General features: G+C 36.8%; 1 protein-coding gene across 1 annotated transcript in view; it reads right to left on the bottom strand.

Annotated features, from left to right (window-relative positions):
- The window catches only part of LOC128569228 (protein ZGRF1-like), a 36,932-nt gene extending 20,224 nt beyond the window's left edge, over window positions 1-16,708 (bottom strand). Inside the window, exons 1-9 of the mRNA XM_053567388.1 lie at window positions 16,590-16,708; window positions 13,413-14,065; window positions 12,275-12,413; window positions 11,061-11,242; window positions 9,182-9,378; window positions 5,651-5,790; window positions 4,594-4,737; window positions 2,155-2,269; window positions 397-650 (exon numbers count right to left, since the gene is read on the bottom strand). Of these exons, the coding sequence (XP_053423363.1) occupies window positions 397-650; window positions 2,155-2,269; window positions 4,594-4,737; window positions 5,651-5,790; window positions 9,182-9,378; window positions 11,061-11,242; window positions 12,275-12,413; window positions 13,413-14,065; window positions 16,590-16,635 (1,870 nt within the window). The 5' untranslated portion in view covers window positions 16,636-16,708. The remainder of the gene's footprint in view (window positions 1-396; window positions 651-2,154; window positions 2,270-4,593; window positions 4,738-5,650; window positions 5,791-9,181; window positions 9,379-11,060; window positions 11,243-12,274; window positions 12,414-13,412; window positions 14,066-16,589) is intronic.
- Between the last annotated feature and the right edge of the window lie 2,189 nt (window positions 16,709-18,897).

Here is an 18,897-nt window from a genome sequence, read left to right on the forward strand (position 1 = left end):
TACTGATCAAAGTAGAAAACCACTGTAGTAGGGCAACATGTAAACATCTAGATCAAATCTGGATACACAGTTAAGTGTAAAATATTGCTCATTCATCAGATATGTTGCCAGTTTTCCCAGTTAGGGTAATCGGTACTGCTCTGAAACTAATAGTTTACCAAAGTGACTTCAGGTTAAAAATAAATAAATCTACTTATAATTATTCTTAAACCTTGTTTGAAATAGAAAAGTATAAAGTCAATGAATCCCCAACAATAAAAAAAAATAAATAAATAAATACAGCTTGCATTTGCAAAATCAGAAAAAAAAAAAAAAGAAAAGTATAAAGGAGCAGACTGAGTTACAAAAGCTTACATATAATAACATGTTAGAACTGTTCTCTTTCCCACTTCTTACCATGTATGATCGTGATAGGGAGGGTGTGGATTTGCAGTTCTTCAGCACTTTCGTCTGACGCCACCATTTGAGCTATCTGCATTAAAGCTGTAGCTTGATCCTTATTTAACTTATGTGCCTGAATTAACTCACTAGCTAACTTCAACGTTGCCCCTAGGCTGAACAGTTCAAATTTTGTGTTGATCTTTGTGAAGGCTGGCGGGATAAATTTTCTCTTGATGACTCTTTTGTTACTCACTGAAGTTGGCAAAGACCTGATAAAAAGGCAGCAAACAAAATTTTTTAAAAATTAGAGGCTTTGAAAAGGTGAGTAGATCACTTCATAACTTAACCATCACTTTGTAAACATTTATAAACTTCACAGACAACTTTTTGTTAATAAGAACAAGACATAATGGATACATATATAATTTGGAGGAGGGTAGAAAAGAACTACCGTTTGATAAGTAACTAGTATGTGCTGGCACTAGCATATTGCTTGATGAAATCTTCACAGGAACATTAGAAAGTAGTTAATTTTCCCAAATAGAGATACAGAAATATTACTATTTTACTAATAAGTGGTAGACTGACTTTAAAGCTCATGCTCTATTACATAAACCTCACTTAGATAATTAATGTAGCCTCTATGTCAGGTAAAATACATGAAGTGGTTTTATTTTTATTTCCATAAAGACTTATTTCATTTCAAATTGGATAAATAATGGAATCATAAGGACATTTATTTTTTACTTAGGACTTTATTATGGTGAGGAAAATAAACCACAGGTAAAATAATATTCCAAACTGAAATTTTGACTTTTTCTATCATCTTAATGCATTTAATATAATATTTTTTTCTTTTCTTTTTTGCAAACATGGAACAAAGTTTATTGGGGAAGAGAAAGGTAAGTTTACAAAGTAAGAAAATTTATAAAGCTGGATACATTCACCACAGACAGTGAACGAACTTCCATTGTCAGGGCAAGTAGGCAAAAGGCCTATAATATCACTTCTACCTTTTTAAAAAGGGACTCGGTGCTTGAGAAACTGAAAATGAGATATGGTAATCTCAAGAATAAAATCAGTATCAATATACACACTGGATTCAAGCTGTAAAGTAATTCTTTTAAATGTTAAATAATTTAGGGCCAACCACAGTGGCTCACACTTATAATCCCAGTACTCTGGAGGCCAAGGAGGATGGACGCTTGATTGAGCTCAGGAGTTCGGGACCAGCCTGAGCAAGAGTGAGAGCCCATCTCTAAAAAAAAAAAATCACTGAACATTGTGGTAGGCACTTGTAGTCCCAGCTAACCCAGAGACTGAGAAGAGAGAATCTCTTGAGCACAAAAGTTTGAGGTTGCTGTGAGCTATGATGTCACAGCTCTCTACCCAGAGCAACTGAGTGAGACTCTGTCTTAAAAAAAAAATAAAAATAAATAAACATTAAACAATTTCTGCTATAAAAATATAAAACACAGGTGAATAAAAAAAATCGACACTCAAATAATCTCTAAGACATTATTCTTTAACAAAAGGAAAAAAATTGCAGTAACATTTATTAGCTCAAACCATAACAAATAGATACAGATAGGTAGATGGAAAACGACACATATTCCTTTCTCTTTTTAACTACTGATTGACAGGAATCCCACAGTCTGAAAGATAATTAAGATTTTACTGGTAACATTTATGCAATATATTTCTATTGCATTTTCATATTCACTTTTAGTTATCATTTTTTCATACCAATAATCCAGATAATTAATGACTTACATTGTTAACAGGTGCTGTGTTAGAGGTAGAGTAGCTGGATTAAAGTAGTCCTGAATGTTTTTCAAAGTAGTCAGCTCTGTGCTAGCATTACAAACCAATAATGCATGGACAACTACTGTAGAGAGAATGCAGAAAATAATATTTGAGGTGAATAAAATGGATCATAAAAAAACTGCATTAAATGTTAGATAATTTCAACAGGTAACATGTACCTAATTTTTTATTTTATGTTACATGATTTACTGACTATATCACGTGACATAAAATAAAACATTAGGTACATGAGGTCCCAAACTCTTATTCATTAATCACTATACTACCCATTCATTCATTTCAGACATGACTACCCATAAATTACTCAACTTAAATCATATTTGGACTTCTATAAATGAGCAAATGAACAAGAACACCAGTTTTTGAGTTAACTGATAGTGGCAAAGCTTGACAGCCAGCAGTTCCCTTAATTCAACACACACTTATGCTATACAATAGTATTTGTATAATTTTTAAACACTTTCTTTCCTTTTTTTTTTTTTTTGAGACAGAGTCTCACTTTCTTGCCCCTGGTAGACTGCCATGGCATCGTAGCTTACAGCAACCTCAAACTCTTTGGGTTCAAACAATCCTTTTGCCTCAGCCTCCCAAGTAGATGGGACTACAGGCGCCCGCCATAAGGCCCAGCTTTTTTTTTTTTTTTAGAGATGGGGACTCATTCTTGCTCAGGCTGGTCTTACTTGTGAGTTCAAGTGACCCACCTGCCTTGGCCTCCCAGAGTGCTGAGATTATTGGCGTGAGCCACTGTGCCCGGCTAAACGCTTGCATTTCTTCCTCAATTATTTTATAGACATGTATGGAGACCCAAAATCAGAATGCTGGTATTGGTGAAAAGAACAACTGCAACAAATATAAAAATATCCATTTGGCAAGTGACAAATGTTTACTTAAATTGGCTCTAATTGGACTCAAGCTGTTTGTTTAGATTTATTCAGTTATGAAAGAAAAGATCAAAAATTAAAAACTATATAAGGGCAGAAGTTGTCTGAGTGCGTTGGTTGGAGGTCGTGGGGCCAGCTCCCGGACTCTGTGACTTTAAAGAGTTGGGAGATGAATTTAAAGCGTTACTCCTAACCACTAAAAATGGTACAACCAAGAATTCTCAACATCAGCCCAAAGAACTATCCTTGCAATTCAACTTTCAAGCGCTGGGTAATCAGACTAAACTTTCACTCAATGAGAGATTCTCGAAGCTGAAAATTAAGGAAACACCAGAATCAGTCATTCCCTGAAGACCAAAACATCTACTTAAATGTTTGTTGTTAACAGGAAGACTATAGTGAATTATATTCAAGAGCAATAACTTCTTACTGACCTTGTTAAAGTATTTCCCTTATATAAGTTTTTTTTAATTTTCTTTCTGTACCTAATCTTTAGAAACCTTATATAAGTTTTAATATGAGTAATCTGTCAAAACTAAGCGTTGATGTGGAAGAAAAACTGTTTAGTTTTATTTGCATAAAAGAACAGGAAAGTGAGCAAGAAAGAAGGTAATTTTCAATTTTAGAAAAACAGAAGCATATGTCTTTTCAACATTAGAGAATTTGTTTCCTTGGTTTAATTTGTTCTTTGAACTCTAGAACCTATATTTGAGTCCTAAGAAAGCTCCTTTTCATCAGTATAGCAAAACAAATTAAGTGCCTTTTATGACTAAATATTCTGTGCCTCAAAGTTCGGTTAGTAAGAATGAACACTAGTAGTATTTGATTATTAAAATGCTAAATTTGTATCCTACCTTTTATAATTTTTCTAGGAATTATGTGCTTTCACTTTTGACATGAATTTATAACAGTTTTAAATTCTCTGTCAGTTTTTGTGAACACATTAAATAAATAAAATGTAAATGTAAAAAAAACTATATAAAATACTAAAATTGTGTCATTAAATACTATATCTTAATTAGTTACAGACCAAATTTAACTGCCAGAAATAACTCCAGAGATTGAAATATGCAAGGAGGTCTACAGATTCATAGAACTAGACAGGAATTCAGGCTTACTAACGGTTTCTTTATTAAAAGAAAAATAAGGCTGGTAGCCTATTATCTTAACCAGAATTTCTCAAGACAGATAAAATACAAAAAAATCATAACTGCCTACTCAACTACTTGCAAATACTTCAAATCTTCTCAATGTAAAAATAAATTATTAAATGTACCTTCAAATAAACCAAGAGAATTAAACTTGATGTAAGAAATGATTTACATGTTCAACTCTCATACACATTTTTTAGAAACACATTGGACGTAACAGTAGAAACTAGAGGTGAATGCTTTTTGTTGGCTTTAATCAAACAATCCCACACAGTTAGTATTCTTGTTCACAGTACATCCTATGTTTATCATTCTTTAGAAATATAAATTAAGATAAGCATGGTAATACTTACCGTTAGTGGGCCAATTAGAAGGGAAATAGCCTTTCAAAGGCAGTAGCTCCACCTCATTGATAGATGATGGTCCAAAGAAAGCACTACATGCAATAAAAGTATCCAGTTCAAAATCCAGGGTTTTTGAAACCACCCAAAGATCGTCTGAAAAGACATTTTTTCCAGCTTTATTGAGGTGTGACTGACAAATTAAAAATTGTATGTGTTTAAGGTGTATAACATATTGCTTTAATATAAGCATACCTTGTGTAATGATTCGCACAATCACACTAATTAGCATATCCATCACTTGACATAGTTACCTTTTGTGTGTGGTTAGAAAACAAAGATAATGACTTAGTGAGTGGCACCTGTGGCTCAGTGGGTAGAGTGCTGGCCCCATATACCGAGGGTGGTGGGTTCAAACCCAGCCCCAGCTAGCTAAAACAGCAATCAGAATTGCAACAAAAAATAGCGGGGTGTTGTGGCAGGCACCGGTAGTCCCAGCTACTCCGGAGGCTGAAGCAAGAGAATCGCTTAAGCCCAGGAGTTGGAAGTTGCTGTGAGCTGTGACACCACAGCACTCTACTGAGGGCAACAAAGTGAGACAGACTCTGTCTCAAAAAAAAAAAAAAGATAATGATTTAGTATACCTAGAGTTCTTTAAAAAACTCATTTTAAATATTTTATTTCCAAGTGCATAAAATTTTGGACTCAGTGTTGTCAAATGATGCAGATAATGAAAAAAACATGTTACATCTTTTAGTTTATCTTTAGTATTAGCTCAGAGTATTATAGCTGAATCAATATGCTTATTTATGTGATGCTAAGAGCTTAGTGACTTTTTAAACAAAATTAAACATCCTTGGTATCCTTTTAATAAAGTTTTTAAAAAATCCCAAAAGTTTTAAAATATGCCTTTAGCAATCAAATTTATCATACAATCATTTATGAATATAGTATGTAGTACTATTAAACCATACTTTAAAAATTCTCTTTAATATAGGGAATTTATACAGGTTTATGTAATGGAGAAAAAAGTCTAGGCTGAACTATAAACATGATTTTATGAACTTACTTTTGCTATAAATTGAAGAACTTTCCTTCCTACTCAGCTTAAGATAAAGTTTGGTTTTTGGTTCATCATAAAGCTCCGGGTTTCCAGTAGTAAACTTCTTTAATTTGCCATACTGTTTTCTCTGAAAATCAAATCCTTTTCTAAAAGTGGGAGGGGGGGTCGGGGGAGGTTGGGTGGGGAGGAATAAACATAATTTGATTATTTAGGTACACATTTTTTTTTTTTTTTTGAAATAGAGTCTCACTTTGTCACCCCCAGTAGAGTGCTGTCATAGCTCACAGCAACCTGAGACTACTGGGCTTAAGCAATTCTCTTGCCTCAAGCTTCCGAGTAAGCTGGGATTACAGGTGCCTGCCACAAACCCCAGCTATTTTTTGAGGTGGGGTCTCACTCTAGCTGAGGCTGGTCTCAAACTCCTGAGTTCAGGTGCTCTACCCACCTCAGCCTCCCAGAGTGCTGGGATTACAGGTGTGAACCACCGTGCCAGGCCCATACAAAATTTTTAAAAATCTTTAAAATATAGTATGAAAAGTAAAAAAGTCAGGGTTGTGTATACTTTCACACGTGTATATAAAATACACTAATATAGTCCATCAAAAAAAAGAAAATAACAATCCTTAATTGGTTATAAGAAGCTGAGATAAAAAGAAGTACCTGGGCGGCGCCTGTGGCTCAGTCAGTAAGGCGCCGGCCCCATATACCAAGGGTGGCGGGTTCAAACCCAGCCTCGGCTGAACTGCAACCAAAAAATAGCTGGGCGTTGTGGCGGGTGCCTGTAGTCCCAGCTACTTGGGAGGCTGAGGTAGGAGAATCGCTTAAGCCCAGGAGTTGGAGGCTGCTGTAAGCTGTGTGACGCCACGGCACTCTACCGAGGGCCATAAAGTGAGACTCTGTCTCTACAAAAAAAAAAAAAAAAAAGAAGTACCTAAAAGAGATTAAAAAAAGGACCTTTTTTTAAAAAAAATTTTTCATTGATAAATAATAGTTGCACAAATTTGGGGGATATATGTGCTATTTTGATACCTTTATACAATCTGAAAAGATCAAATCAGGGTAACAGAAATATCATCTCACTTTTCTTTGTGTTGATAACATTACAAAACTTCTCTTCTGGTTATTTTGAAATATACAGTAAATTATTATTGTTATTATTTTGAGACAGAGTCTCACTATATCACCCTTGGTAGAGTACCCTGGTGTCATAGCTCACAGCAACCTCAAACTCTTGAACTTAACTGATTCTCCTGCCTCAGCCTCCCACGTAGCTAGGACTACTACAAAAAAAAAATAGTGTACTTTATGGGTACTTATGTGACTATAGGCGCTCACCACAATGCCTGGCTATTTTTTTTTTTTTTTTTTGTAGTTGTCATTGTGGTTTAGCAGGCCCGGCCCAGGTTCGAGACCACCAGCCCCGATGTATGTGGTGGGTGCCCTAACCACTGAGCTCTGGGGGCTGAGCCAACAATAAATTATTATTAACTGTAATTTCCCTACTCTATTATAGAATAGAATTTATTCCTTTTAACTGTATTTTTTTAACTCCCTAACTATTAACCAACTGTTCTTCATCCTTTCCATTCCCTTTCCTTTCTCAGCCTGATAACAATCATTCCACTTGCTACCTCTATGAAATCAACTTTTTATTTTAATTTTTTTTTTTTTTTTTTTTTGAGACAGAGTCTCAAGTTGTTGCCCTGGGTAGAGTGCCATGGCATCACAGCTCACAGCAACCTCCAACTCCTGGGCTCAAGCGATTCCCCTGCCTCCACCTCCCCAAGTAGCTGGGACCACAGGTGCCCGTCACAACGCCCAGCTATTTTTTGGTTGCAGCTGTCATTGTTTGGCAGGCCTGGGCTAGATTCGAACCCGCCAGTTCAGGTGTATGTGGATGGCGCCTTAGCCACTTGAGCCACAGGTGCTGAGCCTGAAATCCACTTTTTTCTCCCACATTTGAATGAGAACATGTGATACTTTTCTTACTGTGCCTGGCTTATTTCACTTAACATAATGACTTATAGTTCCAACTCTGTTGTTTCAAATGACAAGATTTCATTCTTTTTTACAACTAATAGTCCATTGTATGTGTGTGTGTGCCTCTATCTCACACTTCCTTTATCCATTTATCTGTTGATAGACACTTAGGTTGTTCCATATCTTGGCTATGTGAATAGTGCTGCAATAAACATGACAGTACAGATATCTCTCTGATACACTGAAGAAATATCTGCAATATATCTTTTCATTTGGATATATCCCCAGTAGTGGGATGGACTACTGAGTCATATGGTAGTTCTAATTTCAGTTTTTTTAAGGAACTTCATTTTCTACAACTGTAAAATAGGTATAATAACTTATCCTCATTATCTTCATATTTTATAAATTATTGTGATGATTAAACGAAATAACACATGTAAAGTGCTTAGAAGAGTACCTGGCATACATAAGTAAACAATTATTGTTGGGCGGCGCCTGTGGCTCAGGGAGTAGGGCGCCGGACCCATATACCGAGGGTGGAGGGTTCAAACCCAGCCCCGGCCAAACTGCAACAAAAAAATAGCCGGGCGTTGTGGCAGGCGCCTGTAGTCCCAGCTACTCGGGAGGCTGAGGCAGGAGAATCGCCTAAGCCCAAGAGTTAGAGGTTGCTGTGAGCCATGTGACGCCACGGCACTCTACCAAGGGCGGTACAGTGAGACTCTGTCTTTACAAAAAAATAAATAAATAAATAAAAATAAAAATAAAAACAATTAATGTTGTTATTATTACTGTTCAAATGGTCATTATACTTACTTTTCTGAGTAATTCAACTTTTATAAAAGACATTTCTAAAAAGCATTCTATTATCCTATAAGCTAGTTCAGGCTCGTGAATGATCACCCACCTATTATCCTGCACTGCTTAAAACTATTCCTGTAGCTTGTTCAATAGGGTTTCACTCAGGATTGTGAAGAAGAGATTAAACATAAAAATGGTTAGAAAAACAACATTCTGCCACTTATTCTGGTAGTACTCATACTGCCTGATGTTTACAGGGAGCCAATATAACTTTTTTTTTTGAGAGAGAGTCTTACTTTGTCACCCTCGGTAGAGTGCCCTGGGGTCATAGCTCAACCTAAACTCTTAGGCTCAAGTGATCCCCTTGCCTCAGCCTACCAAGTAGCTAGTGCTACCGGTGCCCACCATGATGCCCACCTATATATATGTATATTTTTTGTTTATTTATTTATTTATTTATTTATTTTTAGAGCCGGGTCTTGCTCTTGCTCAGGCTGGTCTCAAACCTGTGAGCTCAGACAATCCACCTGCCATGGCCTCCTAGAGTGCTAGGATTACAGGTGTAAGCCACCATGCCCAGCCTCCAAAATAACTTTAAAAACTTATTCCCATTTTGTAATTATAGAAACACAGGTATTCTATCTTTTAGATCCTTTTCTTATCTCAATTTCTTTTAAAACTCATAATGATTCTGAAAGTTGCCAATCTCTGATACACGTATAATTATAGGCAATTATTTGGTATCATAAAACATACCTCACCAAAAGCTGGCATTCCTCATAGAGGGGTATCTTTTGACTTCTTAAGTATAAGCCAATACTCTTAATATCACTTAAAACCATGCTAGGCAGAGATTCTTCCTGTGTTAAATATCCTGGAGTCACATCCTCGAGCCATTTAAAAAATTTACATTGGTCAGCTTTGGGTCTATCACATGTATAAAAGAGACGACCCTAATGGGGCAAAAAATACATTAAAACTTAGTGACAAAATATTTTTTATTTTTCTATTGCTTCTCTATCACATTTGTCAACGCTTTTATAAACATTGCTCGGCATCGAGGGCGGCGCCTGTGGCTCAGTGAGTAGGGCGCCGGTCCCATATGCCGGAGGTGGCGGGTTCAAACCCAGCCCCGGCCAAAAAAAACACACACACACACACAAAAAAAAAAGAACATTGCTCGGCATTAATGTACTCTAGTAAATTAGTCACTACATAGCTTAATTTTACTAATTAAAGTAATAAAATTTACCACCTATTTTTCCATTTACTTTCTCTTTAGCAAAATATTACATTATTCTGAAAATAAGTTTATTTGAAAATTTAACAATAAATTTAAAATTATTGTTTTTCTGATTAAAAAGGTTCACTGTACACAACTTGAAAGTTGCCTAGACACAACCAGCATCTTACGCATTTCTTTCCATCCTTTTTTTCTCACTCACATAAGTACAAATACACACCCACAAGGACACATGTATATGGTTTTTTTTAAAAACAAAACTCAGGGCTTAGCATGTGTAGCTCAAGCAGCTAAAGCGCCAGCCACGTATACCAGAGCTGGCTGGTTCAAATCCAGCCCGGGCCCGCCAAACAACAATGACAACTACAACCAAAAAATAGCCGGGCATTGTGGCAGGCACCTGTAGTCTCAGCTATTTGGGAGGCTGAGGCAAGAGAATCACTTAAGCCCAGGAGTTGGAAGTTGCTATGAGCTGTGATGCCACGGCACTCTACCCAGGGCAACAGCTTGAGGCTCTGTCTCAAAAATAAATAAATAAATAAAATACATAAAAATAAAAATAAAAACAAAACTCAGATAACAATACATTTCTGTTCTGTAACCTAACCTTTATATCCAGCAATTATATAGTATGAGCAGGCAATTTTATCATTAAATCATTTTAAAAAGAAAACAAAGATTTTTGGTAGCTATATAATATTTCAGTTTATAGTTATACTATTACTCATAAATTCTTGCTTTTGACAATGAAGTTTAAATCTAAATTTATACACTTAACTAATGAAGTGGGATATGCAAACAGTGGAGGAAAAACTGTATTATTATAGGTGAAAGCACAGTTTTACAATGAGTACAAGCCATTAATCGATATACATTTTACTCACCTGACTTCCACAATAATAAATTATCAGCAATATAATTTAAGTCAGTCTGCTTTTCTATTCCTCTGGCCTTATCTGTTTCTCAGGCTGGGGTTTACATAGTAGACTAGTTTCCACCTTCATTTCTTCGAGACTCACCTCTATAATCTCTAAGCTCTCAGGTTGGAACATATTCCCCTTCTCAGTGCTCTCACTGTAATATGGGCATGTCCCTCCTAATTAGCAATTACAGTAGCATATAAAATTTTCTTTTTATGTATTTCCCTGTCTACTACTATGCTGTAAGTTCCTAAGCAACTTTAAGGTTAACCTTAACTCTTACTTTGTATCCTGGAACACAGATCATACTTTCAATAAAATTTATTGACAGTTTACCACATGTTAACCACTACCACAGAAATCTCCTAATCGAGACTCACTCTTTAAACTTGTCATAAAGCAACAGGTACCTAAACTTGCTATTAGATAAGTACTTGATGGTGTGGGGGGAAGGAAAAGCAAAAACAATTACCTTATTTGGACCTTCCTTTTTAACCATGACATGTTTCGCAGGTTGATTATGATGACAGGTTGGTACATTATTTTCTACATGTTTCAGGTGGTCTTTAGATGATGTGTAAAATGATATGTCAACCTTTGAAAGAGCTTTGCGCAATCTTTGTGCCAATCCAAATAGCAATATATTTAGATGTTCTACCAAAAAAAAGATAGATATAGCTAAAAATTAAAAACAAAATAATCTCATGTTTCCATCACCTATGTGCTGTTTCATTAGCTCAATTTGAACATAGTCTTTTTTTTTTGTAGAGACAGAGTTTCACTTTATCGCCCTCGGTAGAGTGCCGTGGCGTCACACAGCTCACAGCAACCTCCAACTCCTGGGCTTAGGCGATTCTCCTGCCTCAGCCTCCTGAGTAGCTGGGACTACAGGCACCTGCCACAACGCCCGGCTGTTTTTTTGTTGCAGTTTGGCCGGGGCCGGGTTTGAACCCGCCACCCTCAGTATATGGGGCTGGCACTCTGCTCACTGAGCCACAGGCGCCGCCCTTGAACATAGTCTTTTAAGAGAGTCAACTATAACATAATAATAACAATTTTTTAAAAGGCAAGTTTTATCCTTATACCTTAAAACAATCAGACCTAATTGTGCATTCTACTTAAAATTTTCCACTTAATTTAACAAAGTGATTTAAATGCTTCTAGTTAAAAAAAAATGAAAACCTTAACTTTAAAAAAGAGAAAACTGTCATTTCTCACTTCCAATACTTAATTTTGATCTAAAATTAGAATAAAAGTACTACAAAGGCTACATATGGGCTCAGCGCCTGTACCTCAAGTGGCCAAGGCACCATCCACATACTACAGAGCTGACAGGTTTGAATCCAGCCTGGGCCTGCCAACAACAATGACAACTACAATAAAAAAATAGCCAGGCATTGTGGCAGGTGCCTGTAGTCCCAGCTACTTGGGAGGCTGAGGCAAGAGAATCATTTAAGCCCAGGAGTTAGAGTTTGCTGTGAGCTGTGATGCCATTGCACTCTACCCGGGGCGACAGCTTGAGGCTCTGTCTCAAAAAAAAAAAAAGACTACATATAGAAGATAACAAATCTCAAATGGAAAATTTAGTATGAAAATTTACGATGTACAATATACACTTTTTCTCAATTCCACTATTTAAAAGCAATCAATCGTAATAAAATTAAAATATTAATTTAATAGTCATACCTATGAGACAAGATGTAAAAGTCTGTTTATAATGAGCAGGAGACTGAAAAACAGCTGGTATATAAATTCGCCTTTGGGGAAGATAAGCAGATTTGATTTTCTGCCCACTTGGGAAGCATAGCTCAGAACTATTTATCTCCTGAAATGTAACAATTCAAGTTATTATTATACAACAGAAAAATACTGTCTAATAATAAGTTATTGTTCATGGATATATTTAAGAAAATATACTAATTTTTCTTTTGATTTCTAGAATCCTTGAAAATTATTTCCTAATTTTAATATGAGGAATCAAATCTAGCTAAGAATAGCTCTGTGTTCCACTTTTAGCCCTAAATAAGACTAACTTTTCTTGTCTGTCCTTAAATGAGTTTTTAAATACTTTTTGCTAGGAAAAATTTAACTGATATAAGGGGATCATTATACATTTTTACTTCTGGTTATGAGTATAATAAGAGTTTCTCACAACCAATGTGTAATAAGATGTGCCTTTATGCTAATAATGGTTTGATCAGCAAAACTCAGCTGATAGTTGAAAATACAACCAATCATTGTAACAGCAGCAGACGTGGTAGTGGAAACAGGGATAAGAGCGATCATTTATTAAGTACCTATTATGTGCCAGACACTGCACCAGATACTTTCAAATGCATCATTTAATTTCATGTTCACAATTACTAGGAAAGATTTTAACTCAAAGGAGATGATGTGGGTCGCACCTGTGGCTCAGTGAGTAGGGCGCTGGCCCCATATGCCGAGGGTGACGGGTTCAAACCCAGCCCCAGGCAAACTGCAACAACAACAACAAAAAAAGCCGGGCATTGTCGCAGGTGCCTGTAGTCCCAGCTGCTCGGGAGGCTGAGGCAAAAGAATCGCGTAAGCCCAAGAGTTAGAGGTTGCTGTGAGCCGTGTGACATCATGGCACTCTACCCGAGGGCGGTACAGTGAGACTCTGCCTCTACAAAAAAAAAAAATATAAATAAAAAGGAGATGATGTGACTGTGGCCTAAGTTTTGGATCAAAACAAGCCATCTGCTCCAAAAGTAAAATTGCTCACAAATAATTTTGGTAATTCTTTACTTGAAATTCAGACAACAGCTATTGGAAAAAATGCACCAAGAGACTGGCACATTCTCACCTGTAAATCTTTTATACCGTAGTTGTAGAAAGCACACCCTCCTAACACATTTTGAATTTCTTCAGTCTTGGAAGTTTGCTTTACATTCAAAGAAAGTGCTTTCTTTCTGGAAACCAAATCTTGACTGCTAAAATCCTGCTGCTGTTGATAAAGCATGCCTTTTATCCTTTGTAAATGCACAGAGTCTAAAGAGCTTTCATTGATAGCATCACTTTGTCTTTCACCTGTGTCACTAAAATGCATTCCAGAACCAGCCTTGGCAAAGAAGCCTTCCTTTATTTCCTTATCAACTCTATCTGGAGCAGTCAAGTTGCATTGGGATATGCTTTGGTATTTCAGCCACTTGCTTTGAGTAGATACATTTTTAAGAAATGAAACATCTCCCGGAGTCACTTCCCTAGATTCTTCAGAGAAAGAAGTTTCACTTTTGTCCTTGGGTCCAAAGGTAAAAAAAGGAATTGCAGACTCCTCACACAAGGTGAACATGGAAGAACCAGAAGACTCTTGTGTGTTACAGTTGAACACATAAGCACAAGAACCTAAGCCAGGTGGCCCATCAGCAGGTGGCAAAGTAATAAGTGGAATTTGGCTTCTACTTACTAATGAAAGCCTTTGAAAGTTCTTATTCTCCAGCAAACTGGATTTTTTCATTCCTGAAAGAAAACAGAATGCTGATTAAATTAAAATGTACCATAGTCATTATCCAGGCTCTATAAAACAGTGATCTATAAAAAAACAGTATGAGGCAACTTGCCCTCCAAAAAGAAAAATCACATTTTATTTTCTTTAAAAATAATTAACGATTTTAATCTCAAATAACAAAGATTTAAAAAACTCAATTCACACTGAAACTTCTTTAGGTTGATGAACTCATTCTCTTTTTCTTTTCCCCCTTAGCTAAGGACTTTTCTCCCTATATTATATTCATATAGCAGCACTTAAATTTTCAAAGCACTTTAAATGCACCCCCAAAATGCATAATTCTCATGTCACAAATGAGATTACAGAGGCCTAAAGGTAACATGACTGCCAATTTGCAGAATCAGGATGAGAACCCAGACTAGTTCCTTTTGTTTGTTTTATTTTATTTTACTGTTTTTTTGAGACAGGCTTTCCCTATGTCACCCTCAGTAGAGTGCCATGGCGTCACAGCTAACGGCAACCTCAAACTCTTGGGCTCAAGCAATCCTTTTGCCTCAGACTTCCAAGTAGCTGGGCCTACAGGCGCCTGCCACAATGCCTGGCTATTTTTAGAGACGGGGTCTCGCTTTTGCTCAGGCTGGTCTCTAACCAGTGAGCTCAGGCAATCTACCTGCCTTGGCCTCCCAGAGTGAGGATTACAGGTATGAGCCACCATACCCGGCCAAGACTACTTCTTGATATCTACTTTACATTCCTTCTCCAAAGAGTGAAGTTCATGGTGTATTTATATGACTGTGATTGTAATTTTCTTTATATATTGATTATACTGATGTTATCCTTCAGGGTAAGGAAAAATAGCTTTATTTTCATCTAGTAGTACATGACAAGAGTACAATTCTGATAAAGTCACAGCAGATTTTTGTCTGAAAGAATTTTATAACCTCTTCTGTTAGCAGCTTTAGTAATAGATACATCCCTAAAAATGTAAGAAGCAATAAATATTTGTTTAATACATAAATGAATGAGTAATACTGCACAGGAACTACACAAGCCAAACATTTTTATCTGACAATGCTATGGATTCCTATTTTATAACAATGCACCTTTCTGACAGTTTCTACTTGTTGGAAATAAATGCTGGAGATTATTTGGGAAGAGTCATAGGTAAGCCAATGAATATTCTTTTATAAAGTGCTATATTGTAGTTCTAATAAGTCAAATAAGCAACACTAACAGAAAAGTTAAAATTCCATGAAAGAAGTAAACAATTCATAGCATTAACTATAAAAATGCACCTATTATTTCCCCCTTCACTTGTTTTAAAATACCTACTCCTACCATACTGACTCTTTTCTACCTTGTTGCCTCTACTAGACCCATCCACTAAAACTTCAACCCAACTACCAAATTCACATTATAAAATTTTTCCTTTCAATATCCTCCATACACAATCAAAACAATCACCTACAATTTTCATCCCTCAGCCAACATAACTCTAGAATCAGGGGGAGGGAGATATGTTGATTAGATTATGAGAAAAGAGAGGAAAAGAAATGTTAATAGAAGGGATCCCAGGGAATAGTATACGTATGAAGAAGCAAGAAATGGCTGGGCCCATCTCTACTAAAAACAGAAAAAATTAGCTGGGTGTGGAGGCACACACTTATAGTCTCAGCTATTTGGGAGGCTGAGACAGAGGACTTCTTGAGCCCAGGAGTTGGAAGGTGAAGTGAGTTATAATGACAATGACATTGGTGCACTCTAGCTGGTGCAACAGAGTGAAATGCTATCTCAAAAACAAAACAAACAGACAACAACAAAGAAAAAGCATGAGATTAACTTATAGAGAAAGGTCAAAATACATAAAACCACAGTCCTGAGAGTGAAATGGTGGTAGCAGCAATTGAAGAGTTTCCTGATATTTCCAGGATCTTAGTATAAAAAAGAGAGAAACTAGGAGGTTATGCTAAGGTCAACCAATGATATTGATGAGACATTCACAATTAAGTCATTGCCCTAGAACAGGAAGGGAGTACAGAGGGATCAGGCTCTAGAGGTATAGCTGTAAGATGTACTGACAATGATGGAAGACACTTTCAGAAATCTGTGATGAGAAAGTTGGGAGGAGAAATAAGAAGAAACTAGAGTGCTAGAAGGGAGTATTAAACTTGGAATAGCTACCTATAATAGAAAAAGTTTAAGGAAAGAAAGATAATGGGAAGGCTTCACAGGGTCTGACACTGAATCTGGTTTTAAGATATAGAGGAGAACCACTGTAAGTTGACCACCCAAGGGACTATAACAAACTGATCAACATAAGGAACTAGGCTGAGGCTGACTGTACTGATATGTACATGTGGTGCATGATGGGTCTATGAAATTATTTCAACTTAAGAAGGTGGTCAATGTACAGAGGTGATCAACTATGGAGGTTCTATTACGTTTAGTAACAATCTCTAAAATGAAAAACTTCATCTTACATGGACAGACCAATATTAGAACAATATAATAACAAGATGAGAAAGTGAAGGTCACCAGGTAAAGTTCTTGCTTTCAGGGACTCCTCAGAGAATTCTTGCATGAAGTCTTCATCTCTTGAGTTCAAAGAAAATGTAGAAACAGGGCTCAATGTAGAGGCCTTTTGTTCTGGAGATGCCAACTATCCAGAAAGAAGAAACAAAGCCCCAGATCAAAATATTCTTATTGCATGTTTTCCCTACAGTTTGAAGGAATTTAGTACTCTATATTATAAAAAGTAATAATTTCAAACACATTTTGTAGAGCTGGGGCACAGGAAATAATTATAAAACTTCTTTCATAAAGGATAGAATAGAATAAACTCACTACAATCAATAAGAATAGAAAATCAATGACAGAATACAAACCTTTCAGATTTATTTTGAAATGAGTCAGATTCTGATTTGGACTGATCTGGGCTGCAAGTATTTAGTTCTAAAGATCAACTGCCATTTTTATGGGGCTCAGACTAAATCAGACTTCATGCTTACAGCTGTGAGTCCTCTAGACTCAAAGCCTGAATAGTTCCTCTCACGTCCTCAGGTCTGGTTTTATTTATAGTTGACCTAACCTTCAAGATATCGCTGACAAATGGAGTGAACTTTTAAAATATATCCCAGGCATGAACAGTCACATAATTCACTGTTATTCTTGTTAGAACAGTATTTAATTTTGCTGCTGCTGCTTCTAGAAATTATCTTAAAATCTAATATGATCACATTTAATACATATGCATATACTAAAAGAATAAAAGTTTGGAAAAATATTCACCTTGGTATCAGGGGAAAGGACTCTTTTACTTGCAACTTTATGCTCTTTTGAATGGTATGAACTTACTAAAATGAATATGTTTGGTATATATAATTTTTTAAATATATGACAATAAAAAGTTTATATATAAATCTGAAACATTTTATTGATTAGCTACTGGGTTCCAGGTGCTATACTAGAAACTGAAGATGTGAACATGAATACTCATGGTACTCAAGGAGTTCGGTCTAGAAGACAATCCAGACAAACAAGTGGGAAATTTCAATACGATCATCACCATAAAAACAGTTTTACTCTATTATTGAGTCCTAACTATCCGCCAGGGACTGTTCTAAACACATTTTATTTTTAACTTACTTGATCTTTACCGCAACCATATAAAGTGAGTCCTATTTTCCTTATTTTACAACTGAGGGAACTGAAGAAAAGAGCAGTTAAGCTTTTAAATTTGTTTAATTCATCAGGTTAATAAGTGTTGGGATTCAAACTTAGCCAGTGTAGATTGTACTGCCTCTTTATTAAAAATGATAGGCAATACTTACTGAGTATAGTATTCTACTGTGTTCCCCTACTAATTCCCCACAAACTTGCCAAAGAATTCCTTCTTTTTTTTTTCTTTGAGACAGAGTCTCTAGCTGTCACCCTGGGTAGAGTGCCGTAGCGTCACAGCTCACAGCAACCTCCAACTCTTGGGCTTAAGCGATTCTCCTGCCTCAGCCTCCCAAGTAGCTGGTACTAGAGGCACCCGCCACAATGCCTAGCTATTTGGGATTTTGTTTTTTTTTTAATTGTCATTGTTGTTTGGCAGGCCCGGCCTGGATTAGAACCTGCCAGCTCTGGTGTATGTGGCTGGCACTTTAGCTGCTTGAGCTACAGGTGCCAAGCCCAGAGAGTTCCTTCTAAAATCTAAGTTCAATTATTTTGCTCCTCTGATCAAAACCTTCCAGTGGGCTCAGCACCCATAGCACAGTGGTTACGGCGCCAGCCACATACACCAAGGGTGGCAGGTTCGAGCCTGACCGGCGCCAGCTAAACAACTGTAACAACAACAAAAATGGCCGGGCTTTGTGGGGTGCACCTGTCGTCCCAGCTACTTGGGAGGCTGAGGCAAGAGAATTGCTTAAGCTGAGAGTTTGAGGTTGCTGTAAGCTGTGACACCATAGCACTCTACCAAGGGCAACATAGTGAAACTCTGTCTCAAAAAAAAAACAGTGGCTCCTAATCTATCTCAGGGTACAAAGCAGCTCTTACATTATGCTAGGCGGCCCTACCTGATCAGGCCCCTTATTTCCTCTTTGGCCTCCCTTCCTGTCACTCTACTCTCCTCCTCACTTACTCACTCCATGCCAGTCTCCCTGCTGTTCTACAAATTGGCCAGCATTCTCCTGCCTCAAAACCTTTGCTATTTTTGGTGCCTGGGATGTTTTACCCCAAATCATGGCTCTGTCCCTTACATCACTCAGATCTCTACTCCAATGTCATCTTATCAGACAGGCCTTACTTTGCTTACATAAAATAGAATTTCATCCGCCTGCACTGCCTATGCCCCTCACAC

This window comes from Nycticebus coucang, chromosome 1, assembly GCF_027406575.1.
Source record: "Nycticebus coucang isolate mNycCou1 chromosome 1, mNycCou1.pri, whole genome shotgun sequence".
NCBI classification, from domain to species: Eukaryota; Metazoa; Chordata; class Mammalia; order Primates; family Lorisidae; genus Nycticebus; species Nycticebus coucang.